Raw genomic sequence first — 14,299 nt, 5'->3', positions numbered from 1 at the left:
TTTTGTTACCAGTGTTCAAATAATAGTTTTATTTGGACAGACTGGCTTGTTGATCATAAGATCAATTTAACATAGCCAAAAGAACAACACTGGTATTGTATTGGGCATTGTTTGGCATAACTTCTTGCAGAGTCATTACAAACTATCTCAGTATTGACGTCAAATTATCCTTGTTTTTTTTAATCAAGCCTATACAAAATTCATTTTTAGGGAAAAGGAAATCAAAAGGAAACTTTAAGAATATGAAAGATTTTGGCACAACACCTGTTTTGTACTGTGTGTTACTGGGCTGTGAAAGATTCAGCTTAAAATGACATAGTAGCAATAGTTTTGTGTCCATTCAGAATGGGCGGCCTGCGTCAGGGCGGTGTGGAGGTGAGCTGTAAGAGCCGTCTATTGTTAGTGGCTTTTCTTGGCTGTCTGCTACCACAGCTTGGCTGAGCTCCAGGCTAGTGTCAGAGATCTGTAGGTGCTAACTGGGCCACTGTGTCAAGGCTCTTGGATAAACACAGCAGTTGACATGGCACAAAGCCATGCAGAGTACAAGATGAAAGCTGTGGAGGAGGCTCCCCTTTCATTTTCTGCCAAAGAAATGCAAGTACTTCCCTCCAAAGTCCCGGGCTTCTGCTGTAGGAGTTGTGTTTGACTCCAGTGCTCGCTCACATCACATTCTTGTAAAAATGACTTAAGCAGATGAGATAAACTTGGCTGCTCTTCAGGTTATGTCACATTGCACATTTTTGCTTCTTGTCTCAGCACTAATTTGCATTTTATGTTTAGGAATTCTTCATGTAGTCTGGTTTCAACATGGGCAACATACTGAAATCATAAGTCAACATCAGTCAATGGGAAAGTATCACTTATTTCAATCCTCCGGCACAAAGTCCGTTTAGTGATTTAGTGATTCATTGACATAGTCTCCCTGAGTATGTAAGTTAGTCAATTCTTTTCACATAACAAGGTTTAGCTCTCATATTCCAATTACACCCATTTATTTAGTGATGTTTCATAATGATAAACAACAATTGTGATAAAACCTTCTTTTAATCATAAAGATTGTGGGAAAAAGCACACTTTGCTCATCTGTGGCTGATCTGGTTAATAGACAGTCAAATTGTATATAGTACTATGGACCATGTCGACTGCACACAATTATTGCAAAAGGACTTCTGGTAAATGATTAAGGCATGGCATCGAGAGACTGTTGACTGTTTGCATTTTATAAAGTAGTTGAGCTCAATGTTTCCATCACTTTCCACGTGACCTTTTCAAATCTGCTGTGAAAATATTGATCGTCTAACCAATAATAGTGTGGCATTCAAGCTTTCTTGTGTTACACAAAACACTATGTAAAGTATTTGTCTTTGACTTCATCATGTTCTAACATGTAACGTGGTTTAATAATGTTAGTGGCAGATTTAGGATGCCCCAACCCCCAGTTCAGCATGCCTTGATTAGCCCGCCATCTGGTCAAACAAAGACATCTCAGGTTTTCCTGCCCTAAATAAATGTGATTAGAAAACCTGAGGACGCTGCTCTTACGGCACACTCAGGATGTGTGCTCAGAGCATTTGTGTGAGGAATGTGTGGCTGCAATAAAACCTCGACACAAAATGCCCTGACAGGCATTCCCTCTGAAACAGACTTCATTAAAAGTGACTCTGATGACTATTGTCCTGGCAAAATAACACTGTCCCACAGGCCTGCTATGAACATCACATTTTATATCCTTTTCCTTAAGTCCATCGTTTACAGCTCCCCTGCGTCTCGGAGCAGCCAGGATTTGACATCCAGTACATTTCTTAGTCAAAGTAGTCTCTAAGAAATGTGACCTATTAATGCAAGGTGACTTGTACAGAGACTTTAGTGCTTAAGTCAGGATTATTCAAACACTGACGTTCAGATGGCAAGCAAAATGAAAATGTGATAGATCAGGCTTGTCACATGAAACTATTTTGTGTAGAAAAAGCTACAAAAAACAATTGGAAAATAATTGTTATAATGTACAATGCAAAAAGTAGAAAACTGTTGATATAGGAAGCAATACTAGAACTCTCTATTGTGCCATTGACATTACTGTTGTGCTATTGTTTTGTTTTTTCTCTCCTAGCTTTTATGGCACATCCTGCCATCTTTGGTCCATCCCTTAGAGATAGCCCGGCCTGGTAGACCCTAGAGATGAGCTCCAGATGCGTGACTGGTTGCACCATCCCGGCCGGTGTCCCTGGGGGGCACTGGCCTGTCAGAGGTGGAATGCCCCGGCACACTTAACGCTTGCTGAGAGGAAACAGATACCTATGACTCTGAACAGCGAAATTGCTCCCTATCGATTAGACTCTTCAGAAAGCTGTGAATCGCGCTTATGGTTTGAACATTTGATACTGCAGATTTCGACGGGCAGTCATAACACGAACTTCTCTCATGCAGCATACCCCGACTACAATAAGACGTTTTCCTTTCCTTTTCTTTTTTTCCGTGTGCTCAGCCAACATGCCGGGACAGACAAGTCATTTATCCAACTGACTGTGGATATTGTTGCATCTGCCGTTCCCCCATGTAATTAGATGGGATATGTTCTAATAGTAGCACAGGCTTTTGTTGATTGTGAGCGTATCAAGTTCCTGGCTCTGTCAGTGTGATGAGAGTGTGAGCCGAGGCCTATCAGGTCTGTGCGATGTCTCCAGCTGCCATTAACATAGAGGTGAAGTGGATTCTAGCTCTTTGAGAGATGTGAGATATGCTAGGTATTTTTAGCTAATGCTTTTTAACCCTTTGAGAAATGTCAATAGCTTCAGGTTGAATATGCCTCTTTTGGCGCTCACATTAAGTACCAGTTTGCAAGTACTCTGTTTGCATTAGCTGCTTTTGCCACGCACAAGTCTAATAGCTTTATGCCTAATTATAAGCGGCGGGCCCACACAGACTCAAGGCCTATTCAGATCTCCATTTTTTTCCACGAGAAGCTGCCTCTCGAGTGGCGCACGAAGGGGTTAACGTATGGAGAACTGTATGCAGTGGCACAGATGTGATTCACTAAAATGTTTGCTCTGCCTGTGAAAGGGCCTTTGAACCAATGAGTGTGAACTTCTGGCCACACCAGCCTATAAACGTTGCATTTGTGTGAGGCAGCGAAAGGGGCCAGCTAGTGTAATGGGGGGATGGGCCTCAGCCTGTGGAATGTGGTGTCTTGGTGAAGGGGCCGGAGCTGAACAAATGTAGTCAGTTTATTTGGCAAACCAGACTTACTAGTCGCCAGCAGACATGTTTGCCCAGAAACTATAACTATTCAGATCCACCCCCTTTTTTTTTCTCTCTCTTTCCTTTCAGACGTGGGCCTCCCTGTAGATTACAATATGGGCTGCGTCTCTCTTTCCTCCTTTAGGTTTCGTGAATATAACAAGGTCAGCGCAGAAGAGTTCCCGTGTCTGTTTTCAAGCCTATACACATCATGACCCATTGTCATTTGCCCATTTCGCCTTTACTTTTCTCTGCTTTGTAATCGGAGTGATTAATGGAGGGAGGGGTGGTCTTTTGCCCGGGGGCCTGTTTTTCAGTGGCCTGTTAAGAGGTGCAGAACCAAAGCACAGGGCAGGTAGCAACACGTCTCACCTCTGGACGCTTATCCCCTTTTGTCTCGCCCATTATATACCTAAAAAACAAGAAGAAGGAGACGTCTTTTCCTAAGCAGCTGACATGAGTGGACATACAAAATCTATCATTCTCCTGGGTCCAGTCTCCTCTGTGCTACTTTATTTTCTCCCTTATAGCAGAGTTAGCCTTAATAAGGGGCAGTAGAATCAACATGGGATCAGTGTTTTGTAGCTGTACCATCTGTTCCAAAGTGGCAGTGAGATTTAGTGGCCGCACATGGAATCACGATTAGCCAGTCTTTGTCGAACGTAGCGTATGGTCAGCTCACCATGAGATCCTTTACAGTAGTTAGCAGATAAAGGGCGGCCATACGCTGAGCCCGACTCCCCGCACACAGCCCACTCGCCCATCGGCCCCTCCCCGCTGTAAAAGGCTCCATAAATGTTTCTCGGATTCCCGCGGAGAGATCAAGGCCTCAATTATTTGATTTGGATTACAAGATCGCTACCCCCCGCAATGTTGGTTGCTACTGCCCTGCTGAGAGGAAGCAGATTCGCTTTCCTCGACAGCCTTTAGAGAGATTATCCAGTAAACAATAACGCGGAGCAATGCTAGGTTTAAATACAGGGGGGGAAACAAAAGGAATAGCTGGAATAGTTGAGACGCTTCTAGTTTTATTACTTTAGTTGGCTCTGGTCCACATCTCTGCTGGAGGGCTTGATTGTGATGAAATTACTGCTGCTATGCCTGTTCAACAGATTTCCTTCTCTGAACTGTTTTGACAGGCAGCAATTTGGCTCAAAAAGATTAGAGCGGGAATGAGATGTTAAGAGTAGCTGTAGGATGAGTGGGTCTCTCCTATTATTGTCAGGTCCTGTGAGTGGAATGTCTGATGTCTCCTCCTTTGCTCGGCCCTCTGTAGAGATGACAACATAGCAGTTTTCAGCCCTGATTTACTGCCCCCACTTGCTATAGAGATATTGCTGGAACATGCATAGTTTGCAATCGATGAGGTTTCCCAACTCTCGCAGACCGCTGTGTGACAATGCGACGCGATGACAGAAGGCGCCCTGTCCTTCTGAAAGTGTTGGATCTCCCCAGGAGCCGTGGCGCTGCCCTCTTCTCAATTTCCCTGGCACGACGCTAGATGGTTGAGGATGATGACTATTGACGCATGTTGTGAGATCGCGTCCGGAGGGGGCTGTGGGGGGACTTCCCTGTGTTTGCACATCCAGGTCTATTGATTTTGGACTTCTGTTCAATGGCTGTGGCCCCAGGGACTTGATCTGGAGCATGGAGCTGTGTAGGATGGGTCACGCAGTGGGCTATGACAGTATAGCTGGGAGTGGGACCGCAGGGGTTAGAGGCATAGCTCCGGACTAACAGGGCTTTAATATGGCAGACTCGTGCCGCTCTTCATTAGGTCTTGTTTAGTCCACAGGATCACACTGGGAAGTGGCAACGCAACAACTGAGCTCTGACAAATCTGCTTTTGAACAGCTCATGTCGAGAATAAAAAAGAGCACTTGCACAAAGCAACCTCATTATTTTATACTTGCAGAAATTGTAAAAAAGAAAAAAGTGTCTATTCAGGATCTCGGACTACAACCAGTAAAATGTGTTTTTCTGAAGACTTGACCATAATTTACACAAGTTTGTGCGCCTGTTCCCGCCTCAGCCTCGAGAGATCAACTCCTGGCATCGACAATGTCTCTCCACGCTCTTCTTTACCTCTCATGTTGCACTGTCCTATCAAATAAAGCATGTAGGCCAAAAGATAGATTCAAAACAAAAAAACTTGTGGTTGTAACGATATCAAATTTCGGTGACAACTGCCAACAACCCTCGAACATTTTCACATACCAGTGTCTAAATTTAATATCAGGGATGATTTTAAAGTACAATTGATTTTCTTGCCTTCCTTTTTAGTGGCTCCTGCACCGGTCCTTCCAATATCCTGTTGGAACGCTCAAATCCTGTGAGAGCTTTATTCAGAACAAGCCTCTTTATCTAATAACAGCCCAACTATCAAATTGGAGAAGTGCTGTCAACATCCTGAGCAATCAATGCCATCAACCCCCACTCCCTAAGCAGCAGCCATTAACCCTTCTTCTTCCTACATGCCTAGGCTTGCTAAAATGGTGGCTTTCCTCCACACATCTCTCTATAATAGCTGTGTAGAATTACCCCTAAGCTACGTATCAACAGGCAGGTAGTATGTGGTAATGTCCATTAGTGGGACATTGTGAAGAACTAAAGGCTCTTAACACTTGTTTATATATTGTACGTGTGTGCCTCACTTAAAAAATACAAAACAATCCCACTCTACTCTGATAATTGCCAGCTCCCAATCATTTCTCTCATGACAGGATTTCTTATCCCTGATTTGGCTCTTGCACCACTTACATGCCATAATGTGATTAGGGCTTCCACCGCCTGGTCAGTAAACCTGCTAAATACATAAGAGCGCAACACCGGCCGTTGTTAATCCAATCCAAGTCTGTGTACAAACACGTGGATATGCATATCTGTGTGGAAAGATTACTACAGCCACGTCCCAGCAGCGCGGACAGTCATTACGCTGGGGGCGGTGTGGGAAGGTTTTTCTAGGTGGAGTACGGCTTGATGAAGGGGCTCCAGACTGATCATAAGGAGTTGTCCCCAAAACATCAGTATCCACTCAAAGTAGACAAAAAAGCAACGTGGTGTTAACATTCCTGTGCTGACCAAGGGCCCAATTCAAGAGCCAACATGTCTATTCAGGGTTCACGGCTCAATGTTCAATTACTACCTTTCTCAAACATGCTAAAGGCACTTTTATAAAACAAATGGAGAGTTTATTCGATGTGTAAACCTAATAAACATATGCTTGAATTTAATTTTGAGTATTAAATTCTCTCTGCAGTGTACTGTCCAAATCTATTTAAGTCACTCACAGTTTTATTTATTACATACATCAAACTCAGCTTGATAAAGAGGCAAGTGATGGGCCATGTAGTGTCAGACGAGATCGTGACTTGATTTTAGAAACACCTTAACCACATTTTAACCTACTTTTTAAATAATGTACTTAAGCTTTTGTGTATTCTATGGTGAACACCGCTATGGCCTGCTCATATCTGATTTTTGTGACTGTAGTTAGTAGAAGTGAGCAATCTACTGTAGTTTCTATTTTCAAATGGTTTGTATCCTGTATGGGCATTCTGTAATTGTTTGCCTGCTTGAACAAATGACTAGCAGTAAGTCATGGTCCCACATGTATTAGACGTGGTCGATGTCAAAAGCAGGTTTTTATCATGCAGGATTATGCACGATACGTATAGCCATGATTGTATTTATCTACTCTTCTAACCATTTATAGTGGCTAAAGGTTGACACAAGTGGCCAAATGTGCAAAGGTCCTTGAGTGCATGATATACTTTATTGAACTTTACAGCACAATAAACCTGTACTACTGTGGATAATTAAGTAATCCACAGCTGCTACGTGATTACAGTTGTCAAGTATTTATGACCAGTCACGAGACTATATTCAGTGAACTTGTTGTTCCCCAATATTTCTTCTACAAAAGTAAAATGTGTGCTTTTGACTTCAATGTCATTATCACATTAGAGTGGCGTGAAAGATGTGGGCTGATGAGTAGTTGTTTAGGAAGCATGAATGTTGACAAGCCTTACACGTTTCGGAGTGAGAGGGTGAAAATGATTTGCTCTCAAGGGCCCTGACAACCTTTGGCCTCCTGGCTCTTGTTTCAGACCCTGTAATTGCCACTGACCAATGGGCTCCTGGATGAAACTAGACCCTCGGCTGAAGCTATTAACGTCCCCCTCAAAACGGATCTTGTTTTGATTCCTGATGCTTTTATAGGTTTTGTCTTTAGGAGACATTCCAGCTCTGCACATACCATGCACCCTTTTCTGCCCCTATTTTCCTTCCTTCCCGTCTTGTGGGGCCATGCCCCCCTCCTTGTACTTACAAACATACACGGAGCTGTGATCAGGCTCTACACATGTGTGTGTGCCACAAGGCTACTGACCAGCCCCCCTGGCCTCTCTGACAGCCAGCTCCACTCCATGAACTTGGCCACCCGTCACAGCTGCGTTAAGATTGAGGGATGGGGGGCCCTTGTATCCAGCTGGGTTGGGAGACATTGGTGGGGGCAGGGCAGTCCCAGATGCAGATGGTTTAGGTCAAATGGAGATGTTTGAGGATGAAGGGGGAGGGGGGGCATGGAAGCTCAGGGGCACAATAACTCCAGAGGTTACTTCTCCAACCTCTGGAAAACTGCATTCTTTAAGGCTTTGGACACACTATGAGTTTAGTGTGAATGTGTTGCACGGCCGTGAATGCCATAACCAGCAGTCACTAGAATAGTCACTTTAAATAAGTTTACAATTTCTATATAATGTATGTTGCAGTCAATGTCACAATTATAAGCTTAATATAAATACCACCACAACTTGTGTGAGTCCTGGCATTATGTGAGGTTCAGTTTCTTAAGAGTTGTGTTAATGTTAATTCTGTGTGTTTTTCAGAATGGGAATGCTGGCTGGGCAGATGAAGCAGACAGTAACAGAGGAAGAGGAGAAGCCTCCAGAGACTTTGCAAAGGTGAGGGTGCAATAGGCTGAACCTGCTGAAAGAGGCTGACCTTCCATTGTAATAGAGCAGGGGTGGCCAACCCGCGGCTCTCGAGCCGCATGCGGCTCTTGGCCAATCAGAGTGCGGCTCTTTGCATGATTGGAGATGTTTAATACAATGCGGCTCTTTGCAAAATAATTGGTAAATATTTCCCATAAACTGTAACAGTCTGACCAAAAATCCAACCATCGTCCTACAGACCCTGTTTCCATCTCTACATGAATGAGAGTCCGTATCTCTCTCCTTTTCGAGGCGGCGTGTAAAAGGTGCCCGTGCAGCCTCACTCAAAGCGGGATGTAGGTTAAACAACAGGCAGGCAGATCGTGGCACTGGGATCAGCTTTTGTGCTTTTCAGATTTCTGATCAGCTACTCTTTATTTGATGTAATTTGGCCACATATTCACAGAAAAAGATCAAAATTAGTAAATGGAAAAAAGCGGAGCTCTTTTGAAGCGTATGATGCGAAGCGCGACATCGTAACGCGGAAATACGCAAAGTCATTGACTTTTCTTTCACATGTGACAGAGACTGTAACAGATGCAACTTAAAACAGACTCTCAGATCCTCCAAAGGCTCCTGGTTAAAGTTTATAAACTCTGTGCAGCCTAGAGTGCGTTCTCTGCACAGTCCAGTCAGGACGAAGCTGCAGGCACTGAGCGCACAGGCCAGGGGCGGATCAGAGGAGGGGGCTCAGTGGGCAGGGCCCCACATACAAACACACCCCAGCATTAAAAAAAATAAAATAATAATAATAATCTAATTCTGTCTCAGTCAGAGCTGAAAGCACAAAATGTCATTTAATATACATGTATTTCAATCTTGTTGAGGAGTAAAACCATTCAATCTAACACAATTATTTAAAAAAAGAAAGAAATAGGCATAAAGTTATAGTTTATTGTGATTAAATAAAACGGTCACATTCTATTTAATCACAATAAACGACCGCCCCGGAATCTCGCTAATGGTTGGTGCCTTTGTGGCTCTTCACAGGATCAAGGTTGAACATTTCGGCTCTTGGTCTCTGACTGGTTGGCCACCCCTGTAATAGAGGAAGGCATTTAGTCATCAAATTACTAATTCTATTATTTTTTTCCGTCTTCATACAGTACTTACTCTCAACAATCAAATGCTTATTTTTTTTATTTCAGTTGTATGAGCTTGACAATGACCCTAAAAGAAAGGAGTTCCTGGATGACCTTTTCACTTTCATGCAGAAAAGAGGTAAGAGTGTCTTTTGATTTGCTTTCTTCTGACTATATTATTTGTACAGCACTTTGGTTTCTGGCAGAATCTTAACTCATTTAGCTGCGCACAGGTCCTCAGTGACGGCACTCTTCCTTGACATTGCTAAGATCTTTCTAGCCATAGCGGCAAATGCACAGTGTGTGTAATTCAGATGGGCCAAGCTGCACCTCCCAGAGAGAATCTGTGTTTTTACAGTAGTGCATGTTTTGGCAAGCTTTGATGGGTGACGCTGTCTCACAAGTGTGTGTGCGAGCTTCATGCTTCATAATGTTTTGTCATGGCCATGATGGGCACTGCAGTATGTTTGAGAGTGCGTGTGATGGAGACTTTGTTTTGTCAGTGTGTGACAGATGATTATGAGCATTTCTCTATTCTTGTGGGTACATGCTCACATGTTGGAGAGAACTGTGCCTGGTCCTCCACTCGGAGGTCTTGTTTGCAGGGTGATGAATTAAAGACGGTCAGCCAGAGGGAGGGCTACGATCTGTCAGGACCCTGTTAGCATCTCTGTCCAGTGGCAGACACCAGGAGTGGCCGCTGACCTCGGGCTCTGGCTGCTCAGAGCCCGGGGTCAGCAAGATCCATCAAACTCACTAAAATGCCACATGACAGCAGATAATTGGCTCAGTGATGCTCTGAAGATTTGATGCCTGAAATGTTTACTATAAAAATTAAACGGGGATATCTGGAAAAAATCAAATGAGATGAAATGAAAAGTAATGGTTGAAGAACAACTGACCACCTTAGGGTTAAGAAATACAGCATCAGTGAAAGGGCATAAAGACTGCAGCTTCTTCAAAGGTGAAATAAAATAACAGAGGCGACTTGGAAGTTGTTGTGACATGGACAGTGCACTGACTTTAGACGCTTAATACAGTCGCTGCACAGGTAGGAAGAGTATGATTTGAGCTACTCAAGTGCGAGATCTTCACCCACCCCTATAACAAGAGACACTTGGCTGACCTCCGCTGTCTCGCGGTCTGAGTGGTAGCAAATTGCTTGGCTGCCTTCCGTTTGCAGCTTGTGCCAGGAGTATCAGAGATAAAGAGCAAATCCTGCCAAGCTCTTATTTCTGGCCCCATGATTACCGTGTATTTACCCCGCCTTCCTTTTCAGGTTCCAGGTTATTGCACTTCTTAATGAGAGGGCACTTACAGTGACATGGCTTTATCATTTAATGTCAGACGTGCTTGTGGCTTTTGTAAAAGGGCAGGTTAAATGCTAGCTTTTAAAGTGATCATTTCAAAACAAGACCGTACACCGATTGTTTTCTCGGTTTGATGTCAGTTATTTCTGATTGTATGTCAACTGCAGCACTGACTGAACATTGGATTTAAATAAGAGTTAGTAGAAAATATAAATATAATTACTAAAATGTAATTACATATTTGTTACAGTTGGAATCCAGGCATTTTTAAAATTGTTCTATTAAATAGTAGAATTGGGGACATGTGTTTAAAAGTTTCACGAAAACTCTGTTCAAAAGAAGACAAATGGGGAAGTGCTTTTCCCACCTTAATGTGGGGCCTCTAGGCCTTGAGAGGAACAGCGGAAGGAAAACTTACGAGGGATTCCCATTTCCTGCCTTTACGCTTAAAAACAGGCGCAAATGTGTGTGTGTGTGTGTAGGTGTATGTGTGTGCGTGTGTGTGTGTGCGTGTGTGTGTGCGTGGTGTAGGAATTTTCGCAGCTGTCCTAAATCCTGCCCAGTGGTAAAGGAGGCCATTGATGCGCTCTGCATCTTGCGCCTTATTTCATAACTTACTACTCCCCTGTCACAGGAGAAGAGAGTAGGGTCAGGGGGATATTTGTGATAGTCGTTGCTGGGGCCATTTGTCTTACATTTCCGTACACACGCGCTTCTTCTTACTCACAAAGTTTAGCTGTAAATGTCCACCGTAAATTAAGACGTCCGTTAAATTGAAATGCATGTATAAGCATATGGGTCGGAAGCTTGGAGATGGATTTAAAGCACCATCATCATATCCATTACTGAGCTGACCCACTGGGAGCACAGAGAGAGGCTTCAGCGTTGGCCCAACACCATTAACCACCTCGAGGATTTCGATTAAGCAGATGTGTGATTGTTTGCTTTGGTTTGACACCGGGCCACAGGCGTCTTTGGGACATGGGGGTTCCAGGCCAGTGAGTGCGGCTGCAGGAGCTACAGGCGCATGATAGCAAAGAAGGAAAAATAAAAGAGTGATGCAGCCAACTGCCTGTCAGCGCTGTCCACTTGAGATGATTAATGGCCACAGCCTGTGATGGACAGTGGCAAAGAGGGAGAGAGAGAGGCTCCTATTCGGTCAAGTCGAAGAGGGAGGGGTGAGAGGAGGGAAAAGACCAGCATTATAGCCCCTTTGCAAGGCTGAGAAAGTCCCACATGGGATAGATTGCAAGGCATTAGTCCTCGTATTGAATGGTTTGCAGTTTAGGAAGAAATAACAAGTCATGTCATTGCAGCTTTATAGGGTACTTAGAGTATCATAGTGACAAGGTTTCTCTAAGTGAACGTAGTGGTGGATACAACATTATGATATACATTCATTAATGCAATGAGGTATTTTCAAACCACCATGGCCAATTTAAAAGATGCCGTGTTCATGCCACTACAAAGATGTTTTGTGAAATATTTGTGGTGTGAGGAGCGTTTCCTCTCAGCAAGACATGAGAGGAAGTCTTCTGGCTGTAACGCTGACACCAATGGCTCTGTCCACACCAATTACAGCGTGAATGGGCTCTGGGGGATCCATGCGTGCATTATATTACTACCCCCGGTCGGCCTAACACGAGCCCCCCTTACAGGCTGGCCCTCTGTACAAACACACTGCACTACAATAGGAACATTCTCCTGCGCTTTGATATGGCCTCATTTTCATTAACCACACCAGTTCTGGAAAGCAGCAACAACGACGGCGTGACGACAAAAACACAATTCCCATGTGTTAATTTGAAAGTTATGAGAGTTCCTTATAACTGATAACTCTTCAAGCCCGAGCATGTTTGGCCCGATGAAATGTCATCAGGAAATTGCATTCTGTCGTCTCAAGTCTTTGTATCTGCCTGTCTCCATCCTCTTCCTCTTGCTCCACGCATTTGCCTTCCCCCTCTGTTTATTGTGCTACAGTTACAACCGCTGAAACTTGATAACGCCATGGGGGATAGGGGCTGTGGGCCACGCTGCAGCCTGCTTGGGTAAGGCTTGTTGGAGGAGGGGACTGGATTAAGGGGCCTCCTGTCCTGCACAGAATGATTAATGATCTCCAAATAAGTGGAGGCCAACTTTTTGATAGACCAGCCCAGCACTGACGGACAGCACGCAAGCCAAAGACGGCCACATGTCCACACGTGTGAAAAGGGAGGAGAAGAGGAAGCATCAGGAGCACAGACATGGAAAACCACAGTGGGAGCCGAGGGCAGACGGGGTGCCAGGGTTACACAAGGGAGGTTACGAAGGCATCAGCCAGCTTGAGAAGAAAAAACAAGGGCTGTGGTGGAGGCACTTTGTCAGGGAGTGGAACCGACTGGCCCCATAACCCAGACAGTAAAATGGTCAACAAACACACCATAAGGCAGTGGGAGCATTGGGCTCTATGTCTCAGGAAAGGGTGGGAGCCTAAATGATATGTGAATTAAGCCACTAAGCAGTGGCTTCTAATCATTGCCCTGAAGATAAAAAAAACTATTATTTACCACGGGCATCCTCCCCTGTATATGATCAAAGATTTAGTGGCTGCAATAATGATTTATTTGAAACCTGAAATTATCTCTGGTTGTGGTGAGCTCCACCCTTTGGCTGGTAAATTATAGCTAAGTTTAAAAATATGCACATCGATGGTGGCTCTGCCCCAGTCGTCTTTGAAAACAAAAGGAAATGGCACTCTTCCTGCGCTGTTGTTTCTGTGTTTGTGCGTCGCCCATGATTCGAATCTCCAGCCTATTATTTTCTGTTTTAACTAAACTTAGCTCCGTTCCCTTCCACCCCCTTGCCACCCTCTTGTTACTTCCTCTGGCACTCAGCCCGATTGTTGCACTGCCGAAGACTGCCTCCGTGTTGTCCATCTTTAATTACGACCATACTGTATGGGGATTTGAGTCTCTAAGCTGCAGAGCTGAAAGATTCTTAATCACATGCTTGTACGTAACTGAGTAAGGAGGACAGGCAGCGGCTTCAAGCAGATTCATGCTTCTCAGCGGGGTCAATGGTCAGAGTAAAAATAACAAGGGCTGTCCCATCTATTCATCTCGTTTCACCTTCACTTCAATGCGTATGTAATAGTGCTGATCAAATTTCCGACCTACAGTATTACAAAACTTAGGTTACAAAAGCAGTTCTCCAAAATGACTCAATTTTTTTTCTGCAAAAAAAGCTAAGAAGCCCAAACCAGCGGAGTCCCCCACAGTTTTAATGCCTCACTTCTCCATCTGTGTCCTGTGTGTGCTGTTGAAGCGATGTTTCCTGGCCTCCACACCCCTGTGATGGATGGTATGAAACGCATTACAGCCCCCAGAGGAGCCCTACACCAATACAATGGCCCTGAGCTCACTTCCAGTGCATCTCCACAACAGTTGCGTAAGCCACGCTGCAAGAGGCCTGCGTGCAAAGAAGCCTAATAAAACAAGCAGCTTGATTGGAAGAAACAGGGTGGCTTCACAACTCTGTGAAAAGCCCGGCCGCTTTTTTACCTGCTTTTGTGCACTGGTATGTGCCTTTAAAGATTATAAAACTGACTTAAGCAATACAATTATCTACATATTGCACTCATTGACCTAATTTCCATCCCCAACATAAGCCTGCATTCCATTTTGACGACATCCCCGTG

General features: G+C 44.2%; 1 protein-coding gene across 1 annotated transcript in view; it reads left to right on the top strand.

Annotated features, from left to right (window-relative positions):
- The window catches only part of LOC306962141 (AT-rich interactive domain-containing protein 3B), a 38,059-nt gene that overhangs the window by 7,486 nt on the left and 16,274 nt on the right, over positions 1-14,299 (top strand). The window contains exons 3-4 of the mRNA XM_079555211.1: positions 8,127-8,201; positions 9,380-9,452. Of these exons, the coding sequence (XP_079411337.1) occupies positions 8,127-8,201; positions 9,380-9,452 (148 nt within the window). The remainder of the gene's footprint in view (positions 1-8,126; positions 8,202-9,379; positions 9,453-14,299) is intronic.

The sequence above is a fragment of the Gobius niger genome, assembly GCF_951799975.1.
Source record: "Gobius niger genome assembly, chromosome: 4".
In the NCBI taxonomy this organism is placed as follows: Eukaryota; Metazoa; Chordata; class Actinopteri; order Gobiiformes; family Gobiidae; genus Gobius; species Gobius niger.
Note: the sequence above shows the minus strand (reverse complement) of the source record. Positions and strands in the feature narration are given on the sequence as shown.